The following is a 23,013-nucleotide window of genomic DNA, read 5'->3' as shown; positions in this document are numbered from 1 at the left end:
GGAAGGAAACAAAAAAAAAAAAAAGAATACAAAACTATATAAAGATTTTAAAAACAAACATCACATATCTGAACCACAGATATTCATGCCATTGACTTTGGAGTTTCCTATTTCATGAAAGGCATTTTGTACATAGAAGACTCAAAAGTGCTGTAAGGCACCTAGTAGAATCCAACGGTACAGACATGGCAGATATTCAATAAAATAATTTTAACTCCTACTGATATGTTACCTTTGTTGTTGTTCATATATTAACCTAGTAAAAATCAGCCAACAGATGGAGTGGCATTGAACTGTAAAACTTCTGAGATCCCATGCAAGCTCAGTGTTCTCTGAGGTCCTCTATAATTTATCATCTATTGCAACTCACATTTAGCATAAGCTACAAGCTTATATTGTTAATCATTCTTCTATGTTTATGTGCTGACTCACAAATAAATGGGCCTATGTGGACTTTATTTTCATAATCTTAATAATATCTACATATCTTAATAACTTTGTTATAAATCTGATGTTTCATAAAATTATGTGTTATCAACTATGTTCTGGTAGAAGAATTACACATTTTTGCTTAACTTTTTCTGACTTTCTATTGCCTATCAAATACAGTAAGCCCTCACTTAATGTGAGGATTTAATATATTCTTGAAAACTGACCTATAATGAAACCAGTTGTACCACAGGCTAATTGATATAAATAAATAGTTATGTTTCTATGGCACATTTCCGGTCACAAAAACATCACCAAACTCAGAAAGACCCAAAACACTTCCAATATTAAACACTGAAATAAAGTTGAGCTCTACATACATTTAAGAAAGATTAATAAAAATGTTACCAGGACCACCCTGATGAAATAATTGGAAAAGTTCTTTTTCTTACTGTTTTTCTTTATTTATGCCCTTTATTTGTAGGCACAGCTGCATAAAGAAACCAGACAGCCCAGTAGCACCAGAGCTTCTCCATTCCTGACCAGATACCAGAGGGAGATAAGATCCCCAACTGGCACAAACTGGAACAAGTGACCCCTAGTTGCCTTTAGATCCTTAATATTATCATTATAATGCTAAAATTCCCTCCCCCAAAAGAACACCTCGCCATTTTCTGTCATGGGTTGCATGAAGACGTATGTTTATGCACTGAGCCTGTGCATCTGGGGTCCCACCCCGTACATGCTAACATCCCTCTCCCTCCCCATACCCGGTCCTTAAACGCACCATGCCTTCTATTTGTCGGGGAGAGGGCGTCTTTAGGCCAAGAGTTCTTTCCTTCTCCAGGCCTGGCCAGGAATAAACCCTGCTTGACTTTTTCCTGCTTTGCGACTGATAACAAAGCAGGGAAAGAACTCCACCCACCAGTGACAAAAACAAGTAAGATCATTATTTACCCACTTATTCTAGTCCAGGATCATGGATGGCTGGAGTCTCTCCCAGCGAGACTCAGGGCACTAGGCAGAACCAGCCCTGGATAGGATGCCATTCCACGGCAGAGTGCGCGTGCACACGCCAGACACTCTCGCTCAGATGGGGACCATATAGAAATGCTAGTTCACCTAATGGGCACATCTTTGGGATGTGGGAGGAAACCAGAGTACCCAGAGAAAACCCACATGGACCTGAGGAGAAAGTGTAAAGGCCACATAGACAGTGACCCCAGCTGAGAATTATTTTTTTCTCTTCAACATTATGATGAAATGATGTTGAATGAAATGACGTTATTCAAGGACCTGCTGTAATAGTCAACTCTTTCCTATGAAATTCAAAGCCCTCTATACTCGGGCACTATACTAGACTCCTATCCTCAACCTACATTCTAGCCACTCTACTACACAGCATTTACCAAACTTGCTGTACACTGCTGTGCTGCCAAACATTTGCCAGCCTGGTTCCCTCTGCAATTCAAGATGACACACCCCTAATTATCCTGTAAAGCCCATCCCATCAACTCTTCTGTGAAGCTTCCAGAATCCACCACCACTTTTCCATCACCACAACTCCCTCAGAGGGAAAATCCCTCTTTCCATTTGGCAGACACTTTTATTAAGGCATTTTTCACAGGTTATTATTATTATTATGCCTTCTCCTTTGTGAAACTTTCTCAGACTCCCATACCCAGAATTAAGCACTCCATTTATTGCCTACCTCAGTCCCTGGTATGTAATTCTACTCCAGCATAGGAAGAAGCTGGAATCATCTGTCTGTATAATTACCTCCCCTGTGCCCCGTGAGGATATCATCTTATTCATCATTGTTTCCCCAGGGCCTGGCTAGTACTTGATACACAGTAGGTGTTCAATAAATGTTATTAAATTGATAAACAAAATAGAACTCCTTTCTGCCAAATCAGAAAAAATTTATACTGAGCCTTCAGTTAAGACACACGCCTCCTTAGCATTCTAGCAGAACCCTGACTCTTCACTGACCACATAATAGGAAACGAAAGTGGATATGCAGCAGACTAAGGTGGTTTTAGGGACTGAGTATATGGCTTGTGGAGGAGGTAGGCTTCCAGCAGAGGGGAAAACAGATCCTTTAAACATTGAGCACTTTCATGTTAACTCCAGGAAGCTTCTTTACATGCCAGTGGCTGGTGCTGTAAGGAGCACTGTTAAAATTCAGTAAAATAAGCCCTAATAAAACTGCTTCCTCATCACCTCCAGGAAGTAACAGGCAAAAGTACATTTTCACTTAGACATTCCCATTGAAAACAGTCAACTGGAAAAATAACAACTACCTGTATTCTTAAAATCAATTAATTGTGCATAAGATTTAATATACACAATTCTTAAGAAGAAGACCATAAACCAAACACACGGCATAATGTTAAAACACGGCTGTATTCTAATTTGCCAAACCCCATCACAAGAAAATATGCATCTGTAGACAGATATGCTACAGTATAATTTTTTTAAAATTTGTGTTTATGTTTTTAAATTTTGGGATGCATGAATCAGAAACTGCAAAATAAAGAGATAGGATACAAGGTCTATTGTAAATACAGAAAAAGATATGCGAAGGCTCATAGAGTACAATCACGTGCTGAAATACATTTGCATAGCAGGTAATGCCATTGCTCTCAGGAAAGCTGTAGTCCAAAATGAAGCTTTCTACTACAATGTATTCATAAAAATGAGCAAAAATAGAATATCATTGAACTTGTCTTAAAAAGAAAAATGTTATATAACTATGAATAACTGGTTGTTCTGTTTTCTACAAAAACAATTATCTTCAACAGATTTAAATACTATTTCTATCGACCGCATGGAGATTAAACCTTTTTTAACAAGATGTACCTCAATCTATAAGCATTTTGAGAACCAAGCTTAAAACAGCTTTGAAAGAAAAATAAACATAACGTTACTACACTTTGGCTCTAAAAATACCCCTTCATGCTATAATAATTATATGCTATATAATTATTAAATTATGTATATATATAATTTATAAAGTTATACTTAGCAAATGCAACATTGTTTATGAAAGTTTTAACTTTTCTTGGCTTCTTTTCCTGCTTTCTCATAAGGAAAACACCTATACTTAAGAGAACGTAATGCAAAGACTGGCCTTGGTATTAAAAATAAACTTTATCAGTGAAAGTGTGGCACAAAGATGTCTGCTGGCAGAAAAGAACATTTTCTTTCCAAAGCCAGAAGCTTCCTAACTCAATTGTGTAATGTAAATAATAATTAGAGTAATGAATATAAGAATACAGACATATTCAATGAATGTTCTCTCTTACTCATTTTTTCTAAGGTTTGAGCAAAATAACTTCAACACCCAATTTCAAATAGCTAACTCTACTATATTTTTGTTTTTAACTGTAACCTGCCCATATTGTTTTAGAAAGTAAGCAGACATTAATAAATAACTGGATTTCTAATTGACCAAGACTACCAACACCATGCCAAAAATTTTTAAAATTATTTGTTACTGAAAATTATTTATTCTGCATGCTCTTGAAGGCTTCTTTACCTGCAGATGGCTGGGAAACATTCCTGAAGACCTTTCTTTTTAACTAGAGATCCTTCAAGGCAGTACATAATGATGTCCATAACCTTTGACAGAAAAGAACAGATTTAAAATTAATTTCAAATACTTAATTTTCCAAAATGTAAACGATTAATTTAGGCCTCATTTGCCCATAAAAAGTCTATATAGCTTTATTTTAGTATTTAAAATAAAAACAAAAGCAATTTAAGCCATGTGTATACTACAGTCTATCCCTTTCTCTTATCTGTGAAAAGAAATTTAAAGGACAGTGCAATAAAATAAAGACAACAGACTTGTTTACTTTAAAGTCAATTCATATTTATGTACATAATACATTATTCAACACATTATATATTTTATTTATAATGAAAGATGTCAAAGGGAACATAACCTTTACATATTACAGACCAATTCCATGTGAATGGTGAATGAACTTGAAAATCGTTTTGATTTTTGAGGAAATTTAAATAAGTCTTCCAGAAATGGCACAAAAGTTAATTTTAGTTATCTCTCTCTTACACACACACACACACACACACACACACACACACACTCATTCTTTCTCTCTCACCCTTCATCTCTTATAGAGATGCTGGAAATAAAGATACTGATTTATATTACTTCATTAGAATATTTAATTTAGGTTGCTGATGGATCATTTAAAACAGGATATTCTTACCTCCACAAGAAGATCCACAACATCTGTGGGCATCTTTTCAATAAGAATTTCAATGACTCTCAGAATTTCCCCTTTAGCTCGTGCAAGAGTTGTTGTGTGCATATTCTGCTGTGATTGGGTATTTGCTGCAAGAGCCGTATGTCTGTGTACCTACAAAACATCTCTATGCTGTAGATATGATTGACACTGATATAGTTTTACATTTCTAGCCATGGTTTATTTTTTACTTTCTAATACTATAGAAAAAAATAAACTTCTTGTGGGTGAGTCAGAAAATACTTTTGTTTACAAAAACAATACTTAGTATAATAAAAACTCAACAGGTATTGCCTAATAGAATTCTGTAAGTTCCTGAACATTATATGAGACGTTAATACAACACTATCATGACATGTTTAAAAAGAAACATATTGAGGACTTGTGAATTTGGTACATTTGGAACTGAAGTAGACAGAAGTTGACAGATGCCCAGGAAGTAAAAGATACGATCCTTGCTCTCAAGTAATGATAGTGCAGCTGACCCATGAACAACATGGGTTTGAAATGCATGACCTGACTTATACTCAGATTTTCTTCTGCCTCTGAGCCTCTGATTAGCAAGACTAATCCCCTCCACTTCCTCCCCCTCAGCCTACTCAATGTGGAGATGACAAGGATGAAGACCTTTATGATGATCCACTTTCACTTAATGAATAGGACATAGATTTTCACTTCCTTATGAGTTTCTTCACATTTTCTTTTCTCTAGTTTACTTTATAGTAAGACTACAGTATATAATATACATAACATACAAAATATGTGTTAATTGTTTATGTTATCAGTAAGACTTTTGGCCAACAGTGGGCTAAGAGTAGTTAAGTTTTGGAGCAGTCAAATATTATTTGTGGGTTTTTGACTGCTAGGGGGATCAGTGCCCCTAACTCCCTTACTGTTTGAGGATCAACTGCAAATAATACTTTAACCACACTCACTGTGTCCCAGAAATTATTCTGTAAGTGCTTTACAATTAAGTTGGAAAATCCAAATGAACATGGCTCCAAAAATAATGAGCATGGCAAATAATATAAATTCAGTGTGATTTTCCCCATACAATCGTAAGCTTTATAGTTCAGAGGAGAAAGAATATTAACAGGCCCTGGACTAGCCTGGGAAGAGCCATAAGGTAGTAGGCATAGAAATGGGGTAGAGGTCAGAGATAATAATAAGAAATACTTTAGTATTTTACTCTAATACTCTAAGATTGAACAATGAAGTGGAAAGCTTGTGTGTGTTTTTTGTTTCATTTATTTTTATTTATTTTTTATTATATAATATTTACAGATAGGGTTTCACTTCACTATGTTGCCCAGGCTAGACTCAAACTCCTAGGCTTAAGCGATCCTCCTGCCTCAGCCTCCCAAACAGCTAGGACTACAGGCACATGCCACAGTACCAGGCTGAAAACTTGTTTTTAAAGGTAATAAATGTGGACTGTTACTTTAAAATTATCTTTCCAACCAAAAGCTGGAGTAGAATGAATTCAAAGCATGGGTATTCTAACAGTTCATTTTTAAAAAAATACTCATATGTAAATGGTGCAAATGAAGTTTGAAAACACAATTAATACAAGGACCTGTCAGACTAATGTGAGGCTTATTCACTATATTCAATATTATGACCTGTGCATATTCCACTGATGGGAAAAACTGGCAAAAAAACCCTTCCAAGACTAATAAAATTGGCCATTTATGCTCATATATATATGCACACTTATATAAAACTATATAATACCTACAAAATAAATACATACATATGTGCATTTTAAATCTAGTGGAACCTTACTATAACATTATGCACTATTAGAAAAATGCACACCCTTAAGTCTACAAATTTATTTTAGATATGAATTCAAAGCCTCAGTGCCTCACATAAGCCTATACAAAATGCTATTAGGACTTTCTTTCCACCCCCCCAGCGAAATGCATGGCACAAATATTTACAGCATGCCTATTAGGGATAGCTCTGGGGCAGACATAGGCCCAATAGGTTTCAGTTTATCTGAGTAGACTCAGAGGTATTTATTTAGTATTTTAAAAATTCATCATAGCTACAGGAAAAACAACTCAGACAGAGCCCATACCCTGTGGACACTGAGTCTGCCCATTATTCATGCTGAAATGGAATAAACCTTTAAAAAAAATTTAAGAGCTGATCATTCTTTCCTTTTCTTCCTCCTACTAAGACCTATAGGAAACTTCCTATAATTGGCTCATTGTTCTTTACTAGTTTTCCAGTTAGATGTGGGCAGTTAGTTTGAACACTAAGAATGTGGGAATCAATTGGCATTCAAGTCTTTATCTGTGACAAGTAATAGGAAAAACAATTAGCAAGTTTATGACTTACATTTTTCGTTTACAGTTAGAGAGCCAGTGCTAAATAAGAAGTTTAGTTTTGATGACAAGTAGGTACTTACATGTGAAAAATGTGAACACCTTTAATGTATTTGAGTTTTCATATGCCTGCTATAATTCAGATTGAAAAATGATTGTCAAATATTTACAAGTGAATTAACTTTGAGAACAGAAATGAATACAGAAGGAGAAGTAATGAATGCACCACACCGTGGAATTCAGTGTACATGCACACAGACAACATGTGTTCATTTCAGTACTAAATTATTAACTTGCATTGTTCTAGAATAAACTGTAAAGGGGATTTGTGGATATGAACCCTCAGCTTATAGTATCAAATAATTCCTCTAAATGAGAAGATGGAGCACACTGAGAAGTTCTGCTCACCTCTTTGGCTATGGTGGTGATGAAGGCGGGTGGTCTGGCGGTGGCAATGAGCGAGAGGGCATGCCTCGCAGAGCGGGCCGAGTCAGCTGCTGGGCTCAGAGGCAACCCCATTGTGATGCTAAACAGGGATCAGAAAAAGGGAAAAAAAGAAAAGAAGCATTAGAAATATGGACTGAAAAGATTAGACACAGCTTATAATGTCAGTTCAAGGTCAATGGGAGCACTCAAACAGTTAGAATATAATGGACTTGCAACAATGGGCAGTGATTAGGAGTCAGGGTGTTCTGGCATCAAATACAAAATGGAATAATTAACCGTGAAGATTGAAAACAGTATGTGCATCTGTCCAAAGTGTTAAAAACACCTTGTTAACAAATTATCAAGAACTAGTACTGAATACATATCACAAAGCTCAGAATGAGGTAAGAACGAATATTGTGCTGAATATTTTCAAATTTTTCCTAAAAATAGTTAATTATTTATTTATAAAGCCATATTAAAAGACTGTAAGGTTGTATATCTGAAAGGAAGGCAAGATTTACTCCTGTCTATAAAATTGTCACAAGTACTGAGAATGACAAAATTATTTTTTGTTTGTATATTATTTTTCATTTGAAATATCCTTAGTACCACTGGTTTACCCCAATTTAGTACTTTTAGAACCAATCTACTAAACAGCATGCTCCACCAACAGTTATTTAGTACTAATGCCAAAAATTCTATTAACTGATACTAATTCTGTTTATATAAAGAAGGGATGGCATGATGTTGTCCAGGCTATTTGTAAGACGAGGCACACAATGAAATAAATCTTCCCAAACTCCAAGAATGCCAGGATCATGATAGGAGAGTCATGCTATATTCACTCCCCACCTCTACTATGTGAAAATATCAATATTCTTGTTTCCAAGCTTCCTTTATATTATATATAATCCACTGGGAACAGTATCAAGACTTTTACTAAAATGTGGCACGTGATCTGCCCATTAACTGTATACAAGGAGTATTTTGTTACTCAGTATGGAATACAATTATAGTTTCCCGAATTAAATATTTTTAAATTTAAATATGTATTTGAAGACATATGAACACTTATCCTACTCCAATTAAATGAGTCTATGTGCTTTATATGTAAACTGGATTGTGTTTACTGAAAATTCTCAAAAAGTTTATAGGTATCTCTATAATTGATCTAAGAACCATTATTTTAACTTGTAGCTGAAAATAAAAATTATGTAGGCATTCTCTTCATTGTTAAAGGAAATTCTGCTTATAAGTCTTAGTGACTGTTACACTGCTTAAATCTCTGACTGATAATATAACTGTCTCTCTTCTTTTTCCCATACGGAGGGTAGAGACGAAGCAGGGGCTCAGAAGACAGAAGTATGGAGAGTTTTCCTTGGATGTTTAACACTAAAAAGAAAGATGTGAGCAAAGAGAACACATACATATTGAAAAATGCACAAGCAGAAGGCATCAGTGGGCATCTCCCCACCTCCCTGCCATGGAAGAGCCCGATGCTCTTGGGTCCCAGTAGGAGTTGGAAAGAGGTGTTTTGTGAGAAAGCAGGATGGGCAGTTGGCCAGTTTCTTTTCTGGATTAAACTTGGCTAACTGCAAATTCAGTGAAAGCAATGTTTACTGTGTGAGTAGTGCTGGGGCTAGACTGCTTAATACTTATTGTAAAATTCAGATTATAAACGCAAATTTTAAGTCAAGTTTTAAACAATACAAAAGCCAATTAAACTACATGTAGATACCCTGTGATGCTTCTTTTCATCCATCAATGTGGATGAATAGGGATTGATGATACTGCAAGGCTGTAAACAATCAAAATGTTACATTAATTGAATAATTCTACACAAAATGAAATCAAGTTTGGGAAAATCAATAAAATCACAGAATGCTGGAGTTGGCAAAGATTTCCCAGGCAACATCCCTGACAAGCAGTCAGCCAGGGAAAAGGAATGTCCATCTCCTGGGCAGCCCCTCCTAGATCTGGAAGGCACGCTACAGAGGAAGAACTGGGTGCAGAGCCCAGGGTCTAGGTTGAAAGCCAGGCTTTCCTGTGTTATTTCATGCCCTTTGCATCTGCTCCAGAATATCCCTATGAAGTGGTTGATATAGGTATTTACAAGTGAGAAGGCGGGTCCGAGAACTTAAGTGACAGGCTGGGTAGTTGTGGATGTCTTTCAGGACAGCTAACCTTTGGAGACAATACACAGGTGAGAGGCGTGACCATACTGTGGTTACTTGGATTACTGAATCAGTAATGTGACTAAACTCAGTGGCTTTGGATGAATGGTTAGATTGCATCTTTGAGAGAAGATTTTAGTGATATGTTATAATACTTAGCTTTCAGCTGTTGTATTCAATATTAATAATGGTTTGAATGAAGATACAGGAGGCGCAGTTATCAGTTGGTGTGGTTATAAAGTTGTAAGGGAGAGCAGCCATATTACAAAACAGAACTAAGATCTACAGAGTTATCAGAAAGATCAAACTCAGCTAAATAAGAAGTCTTATGTGTGGGTACAAAAATGACCAACTTCACAGGTGTGGGATTGGCAACACACTGCTGAACCAGGCTCGTGAACTACTGAGGATTGCATCTGAAACATAAATATGTGTGGTAGTGATCCTGCTGCCCAAAGAGCTGGGCTGTGTCATGAGAAATACAGTAATAGGGAAGGTGTTACTCCTGCTGTAGTTCATGGCTCTGGGCACCCGTCTGCCCTCCCCGTGGATATACTGCTCCCTAGGTGCTAAGAGAAAGGGTCTGGCTTCTGCAGGACAAGAGTTACAGTGTCCTCCTAGAATCTAGAGAAGTCCAGTCTGTCCCCAGCTGTGTGCTGCTGGGACCCCTTGCCATTGGAAACCAACATAAGCAGGATCATAGCAAACTCATCATTACCTCTAAGTTCTCGCTTCCATCCCTTCTCTGGTTCTTTTCATGGAAATGTTTAGTGAGAAGCTAAGAGAGGGAGACAGACAGACAGACACACACACACACACATCCAGAATGAAGAGATACAATCATGTGTGCACTTGAGTGTGGGAGTGGTCAGTTGACAGATCTTCAGGGTTCATGCCACAGTGACAAGTGGATAGTTTCCCCTTACCCTTATGCTGTGTCCTGTGGCCACCCTGGACTGAATAAGTACATCATCTGTAAAATGGGTATATTAAAATATCTACTTCACAGCACTGACAAGAAGACTAAATGAGGTAACAAATACAAAAACAACTAGCCCTGCTGGCTCCTCTATTATATGTACAATAAATGCTTCTTCTGACCAAAGACGCTTCTCATAAAAAGAAGCAAAGTGAAGGAAAAATGAGATAAACTACCAGCAGGTTGCTGCTTCAAGCCAAGAGGCCTAGCCACACATCATCCTTCCCCCATGTCAACAAATGGCCTTGTAAATTTGGGGGAATCAGCAAACTTCCTATAGTCATAAAAATGATAAAGGTTGGTGCTTTGGTGCTGGGTGGTGGGTCTAGAAGAGAAGCTATAGGGTAAGGGGGAAGGAAGTGAATCAAAGACATGTGAACCTATTGCCCACTGAGTTCAGTGGAAGCTGGAAAAGCCAGCACTTTTGAAGAGGCATCAGTGTGCGCACCTGAGGGATTCTCTCCATTGGTGTCCGGCAGTCTGAGCACAGGACTGCAGAATGTGGATAATTCTACAGCTCTGAGGTCAGGGCTCTGCAGTGACCTGGAGGGTATGGCATCCACAGCGCAAAAGTGGGGGGCTGTATGTGTGAGGGTAGAGAGATGGTCAAGGCATAGGGAGAAACCTTGTGTCCCTCCTCTAGTCTACTCAATTCACCGTCATCATAGTCATCTTCCCAAAGCACCAACTTTATTTCCTGGTTGCCCTACTTAAAAGTAGCCTTCTCTACCACCTCTAGGAAAAACTCTAAACACCCTGGCTTAAGATTCTAGGCCCTCCATAATCTAGTTCCCTAATTTTCAACTCACTCTTTTCAACACCAATGCTCCTGAAGTCAGGCTAATTTCCAAGCTGGTCCCTAAAGGTCTGTTCCTTTATTTTATTCCAGTATTTTGCTAATGTTTCTCCTCTAGCCCTTTCCCCATTGGTGCAGTCTCCTCCCTCCTCTCTGTTCAATTCTGGTCTTCCCACATGGTATTCTCTTAACTACGATAGCACTCATTGACTTCTAGTGAAACAAAAATAATCAACAGCAAACCCCATTTATTCCAGGCCCTTAATACTAAATCACATTCTGCCAGGCCTTACTAATTAGTTTTATATTATGAACTCTGTACAGATTTGAAACATGCCTGACAATTCTGTGTAACTCCCCAAAGTGCCCAGTACAGCCCCTGGACATGGTGGTAGCTCCATAGTTACACAGTAAGTGAAGTAGCTGGCAAATTCAGCAGGCAGAAAAAGAAATCATTTAAGCTAGCTATTGGACTGAATTGACCAGGCAATGAAGTCAAAGCAATTGATCTGGTAGTCCCAACAGATGAAGTCTAATTCTGCATTTGGCTATCTTTAAAGTCAAGAGTGCATTGTCTGTGTGATATATTTTAATGTGAGATTCTATCTGAACGAAGAAGGACCACACTATCAGAGGTTTGAAATTAAAGGAGTGTCAACCTTATTCTGGAAACTGCAGTGTAAATATGTGACGCATTTGTGTCATCTGATCCCACCTATCTGGCTGTTATGCGGATCACCCGTTACACAGGTTTACAGGATGGGTCTTTCGGTTCTCTTTATTCTAAAAAAAAGAGGACATGACAGACTCTCTGCTTTACTCAGCATTTCAGTGTACACACTCAATATGAAATATCAGAGATGACAGGTATTTTAAATAAAAATATGAATGGAAAAATAGTCCACGCAGCCTGAGCTCCCCCTTCACAGAACTGCTCATTAATCCTGTTCTAAAGCTTACTCCATCGTGGTGAAAGCATTTCAAAAGTTACATGTAAGAACACTTTGGTTAAATGTCATGATCTAAAATTGTCAGACTTTATCAGCTGTCAGATTAAGGAATAATGTAAGAGAATATTCCAGGGGGGCCGGTGGAGGAGACATATAAACTTTCATTGAATAGCCTGAAAATTTTGGTCAATAGGAACAGGGTAATGAAAATAGGCCACATCAAAAACAAAGACTTCTAAAATGGCTTTAAAAACACATACTTAATGTATAGCCCCTGGTATTCCCATTTTATTCCTTCCTGGCTAAACAGGTATGTTAATATTTGTCCTCAATTTCACAAGATATCTTCAATTCCTCTGTCATGTTGTACCTTTATTTCACAACTCGCAGGTGGCATTGAGTTCCTAAACTCAAAGGTGGCAATTCCTCCCTTAAATATGTATCTTTAAGATCTATTTCCTGTATGCTAAATACAATTACAGCGAATAAAAACTATGCTAATAGGATTTATTTATATGGCTTCCTCAGATTATAAATTTTCTGTTAAGAATAAATTTCACAGAAACAGGAAAAATATGAATAGCTTAAATATGGAATCCTAAAGCATCTTAGTGTTTGCATGATGTGTTTCTGTCTCCACTCCTCACCCCCAAAATTCAAGAATGGTTGAGATTTGAGCTAGCATACAAAAAACGTTTTTCTCGCATTCTATGTAGTTCAAAAGGAATCTTTCTAATGTATGATGCTTATCTGTGTGTCATCAAAGCATGTGTCGTTTCCAGTGACTTTATGCTTCTCTCTGAATGTTTGGTAAACTGTGATGATCCCAGAAAAGCAGCGGGCAGTCTGTAATTCACTAATGGCCCTCAGCTGTGGCAGTATGTAATGCTCGCCCGGCCCCTTCAGCAGCTGGGCCAGCACTGCTCCACTGTTCTCTTCCAGAGTAAAGGCCCTGCCACATGAACGAGGCAAATGGATCAAAATCACAGACCACAACTTAGAGAGATGGAAGTCTAGGCTTCCAAGAGCAGCAGAATTTTTCTGCTCCTTAGTATAGTGGGATTTTCTGCTGTTTCTATCATGTTATCAATCAATATGTACATGACCATGCTGATCTAACAAAATTATGAATGCATAAAAAGGATAATACTATATGTTTCTACTTTTCTCACAATTAGCTGGGGATGGCTCAGTCTATGATTCCAATGAAGTGCAGTCTCAATTTTCTCTTAAACAGTTCATCATGAATGAACAGTCCATCCCCATTATTTAAAAATTTCCTCACATAAGATTTTACCAGTGAATCACTCACCTTATTAAGGGTGGCATAGCCATATGGTACAGGAGCTGCAAGATGGGAGTCAGGAAACCTGAGTGACAGTCTTGGCTCTTAGAGTACCACTGTGACCTCAGCCAAGTTGTTTAATCTGTCTAAACCTTATTTTTACTTAATAGCACATTAGGGATACTGGATCAGATGATGTTGAAAAGATTTTCATCTCTAAAAGGAAAATCTTTAAATCCCATGACTTTATTCAACATTTATTGTGTGCAAATCACTTTGCAAATGTTATGAGTAAATAAGAATAAACACATAATATATGACACAAGCACTCAAGAGTTTACTGATATGTAAATAAGGCTTTTACAATCTAGAAGGTACAAAATCTTTGATGAAAATATTTTTTTTTGAGACAGGGTCTTGCTCTGTTGCCCAGGCTGGAGTACAGTGGTACGATCATAGCTCACTGCAGCCTTGACCTCCTGTGCTCAAGTGATCCTCCTGCCTCAGCCTCCTAAGTAGCTGGAACTACATGCTCCTGTAGTTTTTTAAATTTCTTAAATTTTGTAGAGACAGGTTCTCACTATGTTGCCCAGGCTGGTCTCAAACTCCTGGGCTCAAGTGATCCTGCCTCAGCCTCCCAGAGTGCTGGGATTACAGGTGTGAACCACCATGTCCAGCTGAAAATAATTTTATTAAACATATTTAAAAATCTAAAGTACACTGAAAATTCTGATTATGTACTTTAACAAATTGTTTTAATTCTGGGGATGTTAAGATTTGGAATGCAAGATCACACAGTATTAGGAGCTTTGGCTTTTGGAATAAGCTAGAGTAGGGTTTGAATCTTATTTTTTTCAGTAACTACAATGTTACTCTGGACAAGAGGCAGCATCTCTCTATCAGATTCATTTTTTTCTCATCTGCAAAGTGGGGATGATAACGCCTACTTCTTGAATTTCTCTAAAACAAGTTGAGGACATTGGAGATCTGAATAGCACAGAAACTCATAGGTACTAAGCATTCAATAGAAGGACTGCATCCCAGGCCACTATATCCCTGCACAAGGCTAGCTATGTGATAGGTGCTAAAAGCAAAGAAAAAACTCACTGCAACAATCTTTTCATAAAGTCAAGACACACCAATTCTTTATCTGACCCTAATATATTCCCCTGAGATAACTGGGAAGGAAATTATGTTTGAGATTTATTTATTTATTTAGAGTCAAGGTCTTGTTCTGTCACCCAGGCTGTAGAGTAGTGGTCCAATCACTACTTAGTGCAGCCTTGGCCTCCCAGACTCAAGCGATCCTTCCTCCTCAGCCTCCCTGGTAGCTGGGACTACAGGTACACGCCACCATGCCCAGGTAATTATTATTTTTGTTTGTAGAGACGGGGTCTCGCTATGTTACCCAGGCTGTTTTCAAACTCCTGAGCTCAAGCAATCCTCCCACCTCGGCCTCCCAAAGTGCTAGGATTACAGGTATGAGCCACCACGTCCAGCCACTGTGTTTCAGTTTTACATGGGAGAATCCCAGTTTAAGTTCTACAAGAAATTAACAAATAAAATGAGCTAAAAACAGCATTTTCCTCCTTTCACAGATGTTTGGCATGCCTGTGCTTTCCTACCCCTTTCTTTCGCATGCCCCTGTCCTTCCCCCGCTCTCCTCATAACTACTCAAATGACAGATCCAAATGAAACCCCTCCTTGCATCCCCTCTGGTTACCCAGGGTGATTCATTTCACTATGCCCTGAATGTCTATACTTTTTACCTTCCTTCTCACTTTGCATCATGGTTATTTTGGGGCAGATCCTGTCTTTCCTGTAAGACTGCAACTGTCTTGAAGACATGATTTTTGATTCAAATTTGCAACTACAGAGAAAACCTAATGTTGTTCCTTTCGCATATTAGTTATACAATATGCTTGATTAATTAATAGTTAAAATTTGGCAAAATATCTGAAAACATTAGAAAACAACTGTAGATATTTTGATTTCAAAGATGTAAAGTTGCATATCATGTTTCTAAAATAAAGGTGTAACCAATTCTGGAAAAATACTCTATTTTTTTTTAAGAGGTCTCACTGTTGCCCATGCTGGAGTGCAGTGGTTCGATCATGGCTCACTGCAATCTTGAACTTCTTGGCTCAAGCAATCCTTCCCCTTCAGCCTCCTGAGTAGCTGGGACCACAGGTGTATGCCACATGCCCTGTTAATTTTTTATTTATTTATTTTTTAGAGATGGGGGGGTCTTCCTATTTTGCTCAGGCTGGTCTCAAATTCCTCGGCTCAAGCGATCCTCTCACCTCAACCTCCCAAAGTGCTGGGATTACAAGCATGAGCCACCAAGCCCAACCAGAAAATACCCTCTTCATCTCGAGGCATATACAGTGTTTTAGGAGACCTCTTAGGAGTCAGCTCAGCAGGAGATGTCGGGACATGGGGGAGAGGCAAAAGGGAACTCTGCCATGATATGTGTTCTCTAGACAAGGCAGGGGACCTGACTGGTTGCCCCTCCACAAAACCCCTGTCCTCATAAACTCACAAGAATAAGAAGAAAGTAGGAAACACTGCTTATGTTTTTTTTTTTCTTTTTCAATAAACGTGAACTGAAATTTTAAAAAGCACAGGCCTAACATAAAAGCTTCTTCATAAAGCAAGCTTAACATCACAGACAGAAGCAAGGCGGCTGAGCACCGTTACTGTGTACACAGTAAATCAGGCACAAAAAGGGGCAGCCCAACAGGGCAGCACAAGGGTAAGATCCACACTTAACCCTCTGCACACATCGCTGCTCCACTTCCCACCATCTCAGGCTCTGCACCCTCTGCCGAGTGTGTCACGGATGTAACAGGCCATTTTCCATCTAAATCTTGTTATAGATTAATAAGCAAACATTTTCTTGCTTATTATGCAATTTATCATGATGAAAATTACATTGGACTCCTCAAGGCTACATGCTGATACATTCATTTATTCAGAGCTGCGTACAGAAAGTCATACTAATCTTCATGACAGAAAAGGATGTAATAGCAAGATTTAAATTGCCTACTGAAAACTTCAGTGTTTGTGTCTGTGGACAAACTACATGTAGATAAGACCTAAGCACATCTTTATGCTTGCTGGTACAAGCCTAATGTAAATTTCTTTAAAAACAAAATCAAACAAAATATTAAATACTAACCCTGAATAAAAGCCCTTTACTTCTCCTCCCAGGCAACAAAACAGTGTATACTACTGAAATTGTGTTTTGATCAGATTTAAAAATAAGCTCCAAAATTAAGTCAAAGCAAAATTTCAGACAATCGAAAAATGTGGATGTTTCTCAAGACAAACCAGGAGAGCTGCAATAACAGAAGCCAACACTGTTGATGTGTGGCGGGTGCACATGGCAGCTGCAGCCAAGGGGAGGGCAGTGGTTGAAAAGATGTTCTAGGGCTTCATGCAAAGGCCAGCTGCCTCGTACTACAGGCACAGACTCCTGGGCTCAAATTGCCTCCTAATCCTTCAAGTCCCATTGAGAATCTTCAGGCCTCCTGTATCCAGAAAACTATCCTGCCTACCATTATGCTAAACTGCTCATTCTAGAGTCAGGCAGCTCTTGATCTGCTGAATACAAGGACCTAACAACGGCATCACCACCAGTACCACCAGTACTTCTGCCACATAGGAAGACATTTCATCTCTTAATATATGCTCACTATTCTAAGCAATTTGCAAATATAAGCTCATTTAATATATCTTAGGAGATAGGTACTTTAATTAGCCCCAACTTGTAGATACAGAGAGGTAAAGTAATTTGCTGGAGGGCATACGGCTAGGGAGACACCGAGGTAAAGTTTAGGATGCATGGTAGTATGATAGGAGGTAACTGGGGGGCAGGCAGCAGCTGTTTAGGTTTGAAATGAATGTCCTCTACCAATCTTCTTGGGACTTTACGCTGGCAATGCCCAATCTGTAGACAAAGCCACAGAGTTCCATTCTAGCCTTCAATTGCTTCTCTGGTCTCTACTTCCTGAGCATAGAGCAGTCAGTAGACAACTATGGACCCAAAGCATGCCAGAACTTAAGGGAATGGCAAAGCAGAGGGCTAAGAACTCTACTCTTAAAAAAAGTTAACAAGGACAAGAATGAAACACCATTCATTGAGAAAATCCAAGTGGTGGTAACATTTTCGTTAAGGGAGGCATTATGGGACAGTCCAAGAATTCCAACCACTTCATACCTACTGGGATGATTATACTAAAAAAATAGAGAGAAAGGAAGAAAAAACAAGTGTTGGCGAGGCTGTAGAGAAAATGGAACTCTTGTGCACTGCTGGTGGGAAAAAAGTCTGGTGGTTCCTCAATAAGTTAAACATGGAATTATCAGATGACCCAGAAATTCTACTCCTACATGTCTATTCAAATGAAAACAGGTGTTCAAATACTTATGCACAAATGTTTATAGCAGCTACATTCACAACAGCCAAAAGGCAGAAACAACCCAAATGTCCATCAACAGGTAAATGGATTAACTATATGTGATATAACCATGAATGGAATGTTATTCAGCCATAAAAAGCAACAAAGCACTATGATATGCCACAACATGAATGGACCTTGAAAGACGTCATGTCAGTGAAGACGCCAGTCACAAAGGACCACAGTTTGTATGGTTCTGTTTATATGAGATATGCAGAATAGGCAAATTCACAGAGACAGAAGATTAATGGTTGCCAGGGCCTGTTGAAGTGGTAACAGGGGAGGACTGCTTAATGGGCATGGGGCTTCCATTCAGGGTGACTTCTGTGGGGACTAAATAGTGGTAACAGTTGCACAACACTGTGATTATACTTAATGCCACTGAATTATAGACTTTAAGATGGCTACAGTGGTAAATTTCATGATATGTGTATTATACACCAAAAGGAAACAAAAGAACTCTTTGCAGGAATCAGGAGATTGAGTTTTCAAACCAACAGTAATCTCCACCACCAATAGGACCCCCTGCCCCATCAATCCTAGTCAGTTGGTCACCACGTGTGTTTCCCACCTATTTGACTTTAGCAGCTCCCTCAGTTCATCTTCCTCTTGTAGAACTCTCTCGTCATTGCTTCCCTGGATCACTGCCACCTCCTCATGGCTGGTCCTTTACTGTGTTTAAGTGACACCTCAACGTAGTTGATTTAAAAGCTAATATGAGTGTGGAGGAGCAATTCCCCAATTTGGCCATGTATGCTGGCCATAATCATTTCTGATCAAGTATCATGTATTTAATATATATATCATTTTCCTTATAAACAATATTATACTATTATTAGCAAGTAATACTTCACGGTATAACAAATACAACTGGAAAACTATGTCACATATCATTCACTGGCTCAGGGCTAAATCCCGGTTGTGTTAAAATTATAGAAACATGCTTCCTTTTCATTGTCCATATTCAAAACTTCACATATTGAAATATCTGTGTATTTTTTATCTGTTAAACATGCACAATCTATACAGAATGATCAATAAACCCACCAAAAAAACCCCTAAAACAAAAAACAGTGACAAATTAAATTAACCGGAATCCACACATACTTGGCAAGTTGTTTCTCGGCATCGGCACAAAGTTCGAGAAGCCCCATCAGAACAGCGGACACATCCATGTAAGGCTCCCAAACAGTGAACCCACGTCCAATCAGATCAATGGCTGTTCTTCGGATAGTGCTGTGTGGAGGAAGTTTGGGGCTTGGAGGCTGTAGCAGAAGAAACGTCAGTGCCTTGCCTGAAATTATAGAATAAAATGCAGAGCAAAAGGGGAATTTTACTTTTGTAATTGTTTCTTTTGAAGCATACTTTCAAAATATAATCCATTTTTGATTTTTTAACTGAAAAAGGTATTGAACCTCAAGACTACACAAGATCTTGGATAAATGGTTTGCTCAGCCACATTCTTTGAAGAGAAAAGTTAGGCTATATTGTTTTATACCATGTTCTAAAGTGTTTTAATTACATATTATATGTAAATGAGTATATATAATTTCAAAACATATCAGTGATCTTAAATTCCAAACAATGTTTCTCCCTAACTCAGGGTTCTGCAAAGTGGAGATGGTTTCAAATAATGTAATGTGGTATTTCTTAACCTTTCTTCTGCATCTAACACAGTTCATATGTAAAATACTCCCCTTCAGTAACACCTCTCATTACAGGCGCGTTGCAATGAAGGATGGAGAATGTAGAACATGTAGTTTGAAAAAGCTTCCCTCCTGAAGCATCTATTTTCCTCTATATTCTGGTGTATGTACTGATATAGTACAGTGATGTCAAGTGTGTGGTAAGCTCTTCATATGATTTTGTTAAACGTGTTAATAGTTCAATATTATTTCTAAATCTGATAAGATGACCTAGATCTTAATGAACATGTATTTCTTTATGTTGAGGATGATGCTGACAATTTGTATACTTACGTCTAATGGCTATTAAGCCACAAAACTTTATCTACTTCAGAAGGCATTTTGACATTTAAAAAAGAAAACCAGCAGGGGTTACGAAAAGCCAATTGTAATTTACAAGAGTTTTTGTTTGTTTGTTTTTTGAGGGGAAGAAAGAAAATAGTTCCTAAGTCACAGAACAGTACAGTATACTGATTAAAAGGAACACATGCTTCAGGTTTAAGACAGGGAATTAACCACGGTTCCATAACTTATCGGGGGCAGGCCTAGGAAGGTGCTCACTGAGCCTGACTTTTCTCATACCATTGGGCTTATTCTGAATACCTATTAAACATGGCTCTTTTCTAAATGAAGAAAATGGCAAATAAACTTTAATACAACATATCCAACCAACAAAAGTATATAATAATTTTTATATTATAGTCAATTGTTAAATGAGAATGGATTGAAATGGAAAGGAAGAGAAGGGAAGAGTATTGTAAAGCCAGGATAAGAGTCAGTGGATACACTGAAAAGTAGTTTCTGAATTTCTTCTCAGTCATGGAACCCTTTAAGAATCTGATGAAAGCCATCAGTCCTTTCCCCAGGAAACTACACACACAGTCATACCCATCAAAAATTCTGCAGAAGAATGTCAAGGCGGCCATGGATTGTGGATTAACAATTCCTGCAGTAAACTAAACAACATCCCAAAATTCATATTTCATATGTGTATTTGTAAATTTTACTCTTGTATTTAATCATATAATTATAATACGTAAAGCTTCATGTTTTACTTTTGGATCAGAAAAATATTAAACTCCTTTAAAAAAGGTAACACACATTTTTCTATTTTCTGCCAGCACATACGTGTCCTTTTATCACATGAAATGCTCATATTTTTAAATATGAACATTTCCCTTTTCCTCAGTAAGTCTGTCAGCTCCTTGAGGGTAGAAACTGTGTTTCACATAACTTTGCATCTTCTAAACCACCAACCACAGTGCACACATTATTTACATAAATGAAAAATAGGTCTGCCTTTACTGTCAGAATATTTCTAATACAGCTCCCTGCCCCAGTTTGTCAGAATGATATTTCAAAATGTCTAGTTATCTACCATTTTCCTGTTTATTTTTTACTTCTTGGAAGTCATAAGAGCTACAGAAAAACTCCAGCTGCTATTCTCTGCAGACATCCTGAAACACCAGCAGCCATGGCTTCCAATCTAAGCAATAAGGGTCCCTGGAGGTGAATCCTTGCTAAATATTGCAAAAGGAGGTAAAGTTTCCTAAGTACAATCTTTTACAGCATTTCAGTCATCATTTTCCTTAGTGGCACTTTACCATTTTTGTATTCATTACAGATGGGAGCATACAGGCAACACTAGAGGCCTTACTGATTCCTAAGGGCCTCTGTGTTGGCAGCTCTAGAGGAAGCTTCCTCACCACTCTGGACAATTTTTTCCTGAGAGTGAAAATAAACAATAAGTGTTCGATGTTTTGATATTTTCCATCACTGTTCTGACAAAGTGGGAAGGACAGCACAGGGGAACTGATCACTTGCACTTGGATGAAATGACAGAAAAGCGTTCTGCTTTTCTACCTCCTTTCAAAAGACCCTCCTTTCAGAAGGCCCTGGCTCTACAAGGGCCACAAGAGCGCCTGCTGCTCCTCTGTCAAGCATGGCCTCACTGTGAGAATGTGTGGCTCAGCAGAAAACACAGGGCCCCTAGAGCACCACCATCCCTTCTCTTAAATCATGTTCTACTTCACTCAGCGATCTCATAAGTAAAATTCCCCTACAGCATCTCTCCTTCTTTAGTTCAAATTATAGTCTCCAAGTAACATAAAGTAAAGATCCCTACAGTTTTGGCAGGGCAGTTTTTACAGCTCTGGCAGGCCATGTGAGGGCATTAAAAGGAGAGAGGAAAATGGGCTACTCTACACACAAATTTCAAATCTACTGGTAAGAGTATGATGTTTCCTGTTTTTCAGGGAGCTGTTTTGGAATTACAAAGATGTACAAATGTTAAAACTCCCTATCTATCTCTAACAACTTTTCCCAAATAAAACATGTAAATAACAGAAGTGAAAAAGGATTTTCAAGTTAAACCTTTTGATTTCTAGCCTTGTTGATTAATAGGAAGCATACTACTTTTCTGCTACTAGCATTAATGACAATGATGTTCTGAAGGAATAATCTGGGATGCCTAAGACTTCAAACTTCTTAATCATCTATTCTTTATGCTGATATTAAGAAACCAGCCTTTAAAAAATATTATATAATAGAAAGATATAGCTAAATTTATTCCTTTCTTAACTTATATTGTATTCTCTAATTTAGGGGTTTTCTAATTTATAATTCCATATGACACAGGTGCTCTGCCACATGGATCAAAGAGGACCAAATGCTGAAATTAAGATAATGATAGGTCTTCCCTTTTGATAAAGTCTCATGACAGAATTTTATGAATTTTGCCTCCCATAATTTTTCTTAAACAGTTGGTACTGAGTAAAAGTTGTATATTTTAATCTGTATAAGATAGAATCTAATTTTGTGGAAAATAAATATTTCCTTATTTGATATAAATGGACCACTATTCCACAGTATCTCACTGAGAGGGCAAGGTGGGGAATGATGCTACCATTGAGCATCCACACCAATCCCTTCTTAAAGGTTCTCCAGTGACGGTATTAAAAAGTTCAGCTAACTGGCCTGGCATTCAGTCAAGGATTTTCGCATTTGATGCCAACCCATCGACTCAAAGATTCATGTAATACCTATGAATTGCAAATTGCTATACTCTACTATGTGCTAGGGAAAAAAGGAGAATAAGAATCAGTTTCTTCCCTTAAGGAAATTTATTATAATTCAGGAAACAGGAGCAAACAGACAATCTGAATATATTGTGCACTGTGTTATAATTTTTATAAGCACAAGATATCAAGACAGAGCTTA

The 23,013-nt window shown here is 37.9% G+C and overlaps 1 protein-coding gene across 4 annotated transcripts in view; it reads right to left on the bottom strand.

Annotated features, from left to right (window-relative positions):
• Positions 1-23,013, bottom strand: part of WDR7 (WD repeat domain 7) — a 377,480-nt gene that overhangs the window by 85,870 nt on the left and 268,597 nt on the right. For all 4 annotated transcript variants that reach the window (XM_004059459.5, XM_055368194.2, XM_019014016.3 and 1 more), the window contains 4 exons: positions 19,217-19,403; positions 7,445-7,562; positions 4,668-4,817; positions 3,971-4,053 (listed from right to left, as the gene is read on the bottom strand). In XM_004059459.5, the coding sequence (XP_004059507.1) occupies positions 3,971-4,053; positions 4,668-4,817; positions 7,445-7,562; positions 19,217-19,403 (538 nt within the window). The remainder of the gene's footprint in view (positions 1-3,970; positions 4,054-4,667; positions 4,818-7,444; positions 7,563-19,216; positions 19,404-23,013) is intronic.

The sequence above is a fragment of the Gorilla gorilla genome, chromosome 17, assembly GCF_029281585.2.
Source record: "Gorilla gorilla gorilla isolate KB3781 chromosome 17, NHGRI_mGorGor1-v2.1_pri, whole genome shotgun sequence".
In the NCBI taxonomy this organism is placed as follows: Eukaryota; Metazoa; Chordata; class Mammalia; order Primates; family Hominidae; genus Gorilla; species Gorilla gorilla.
This window is presented reverse-complemented; position numbering and strand designations above follow the sequence as displayed.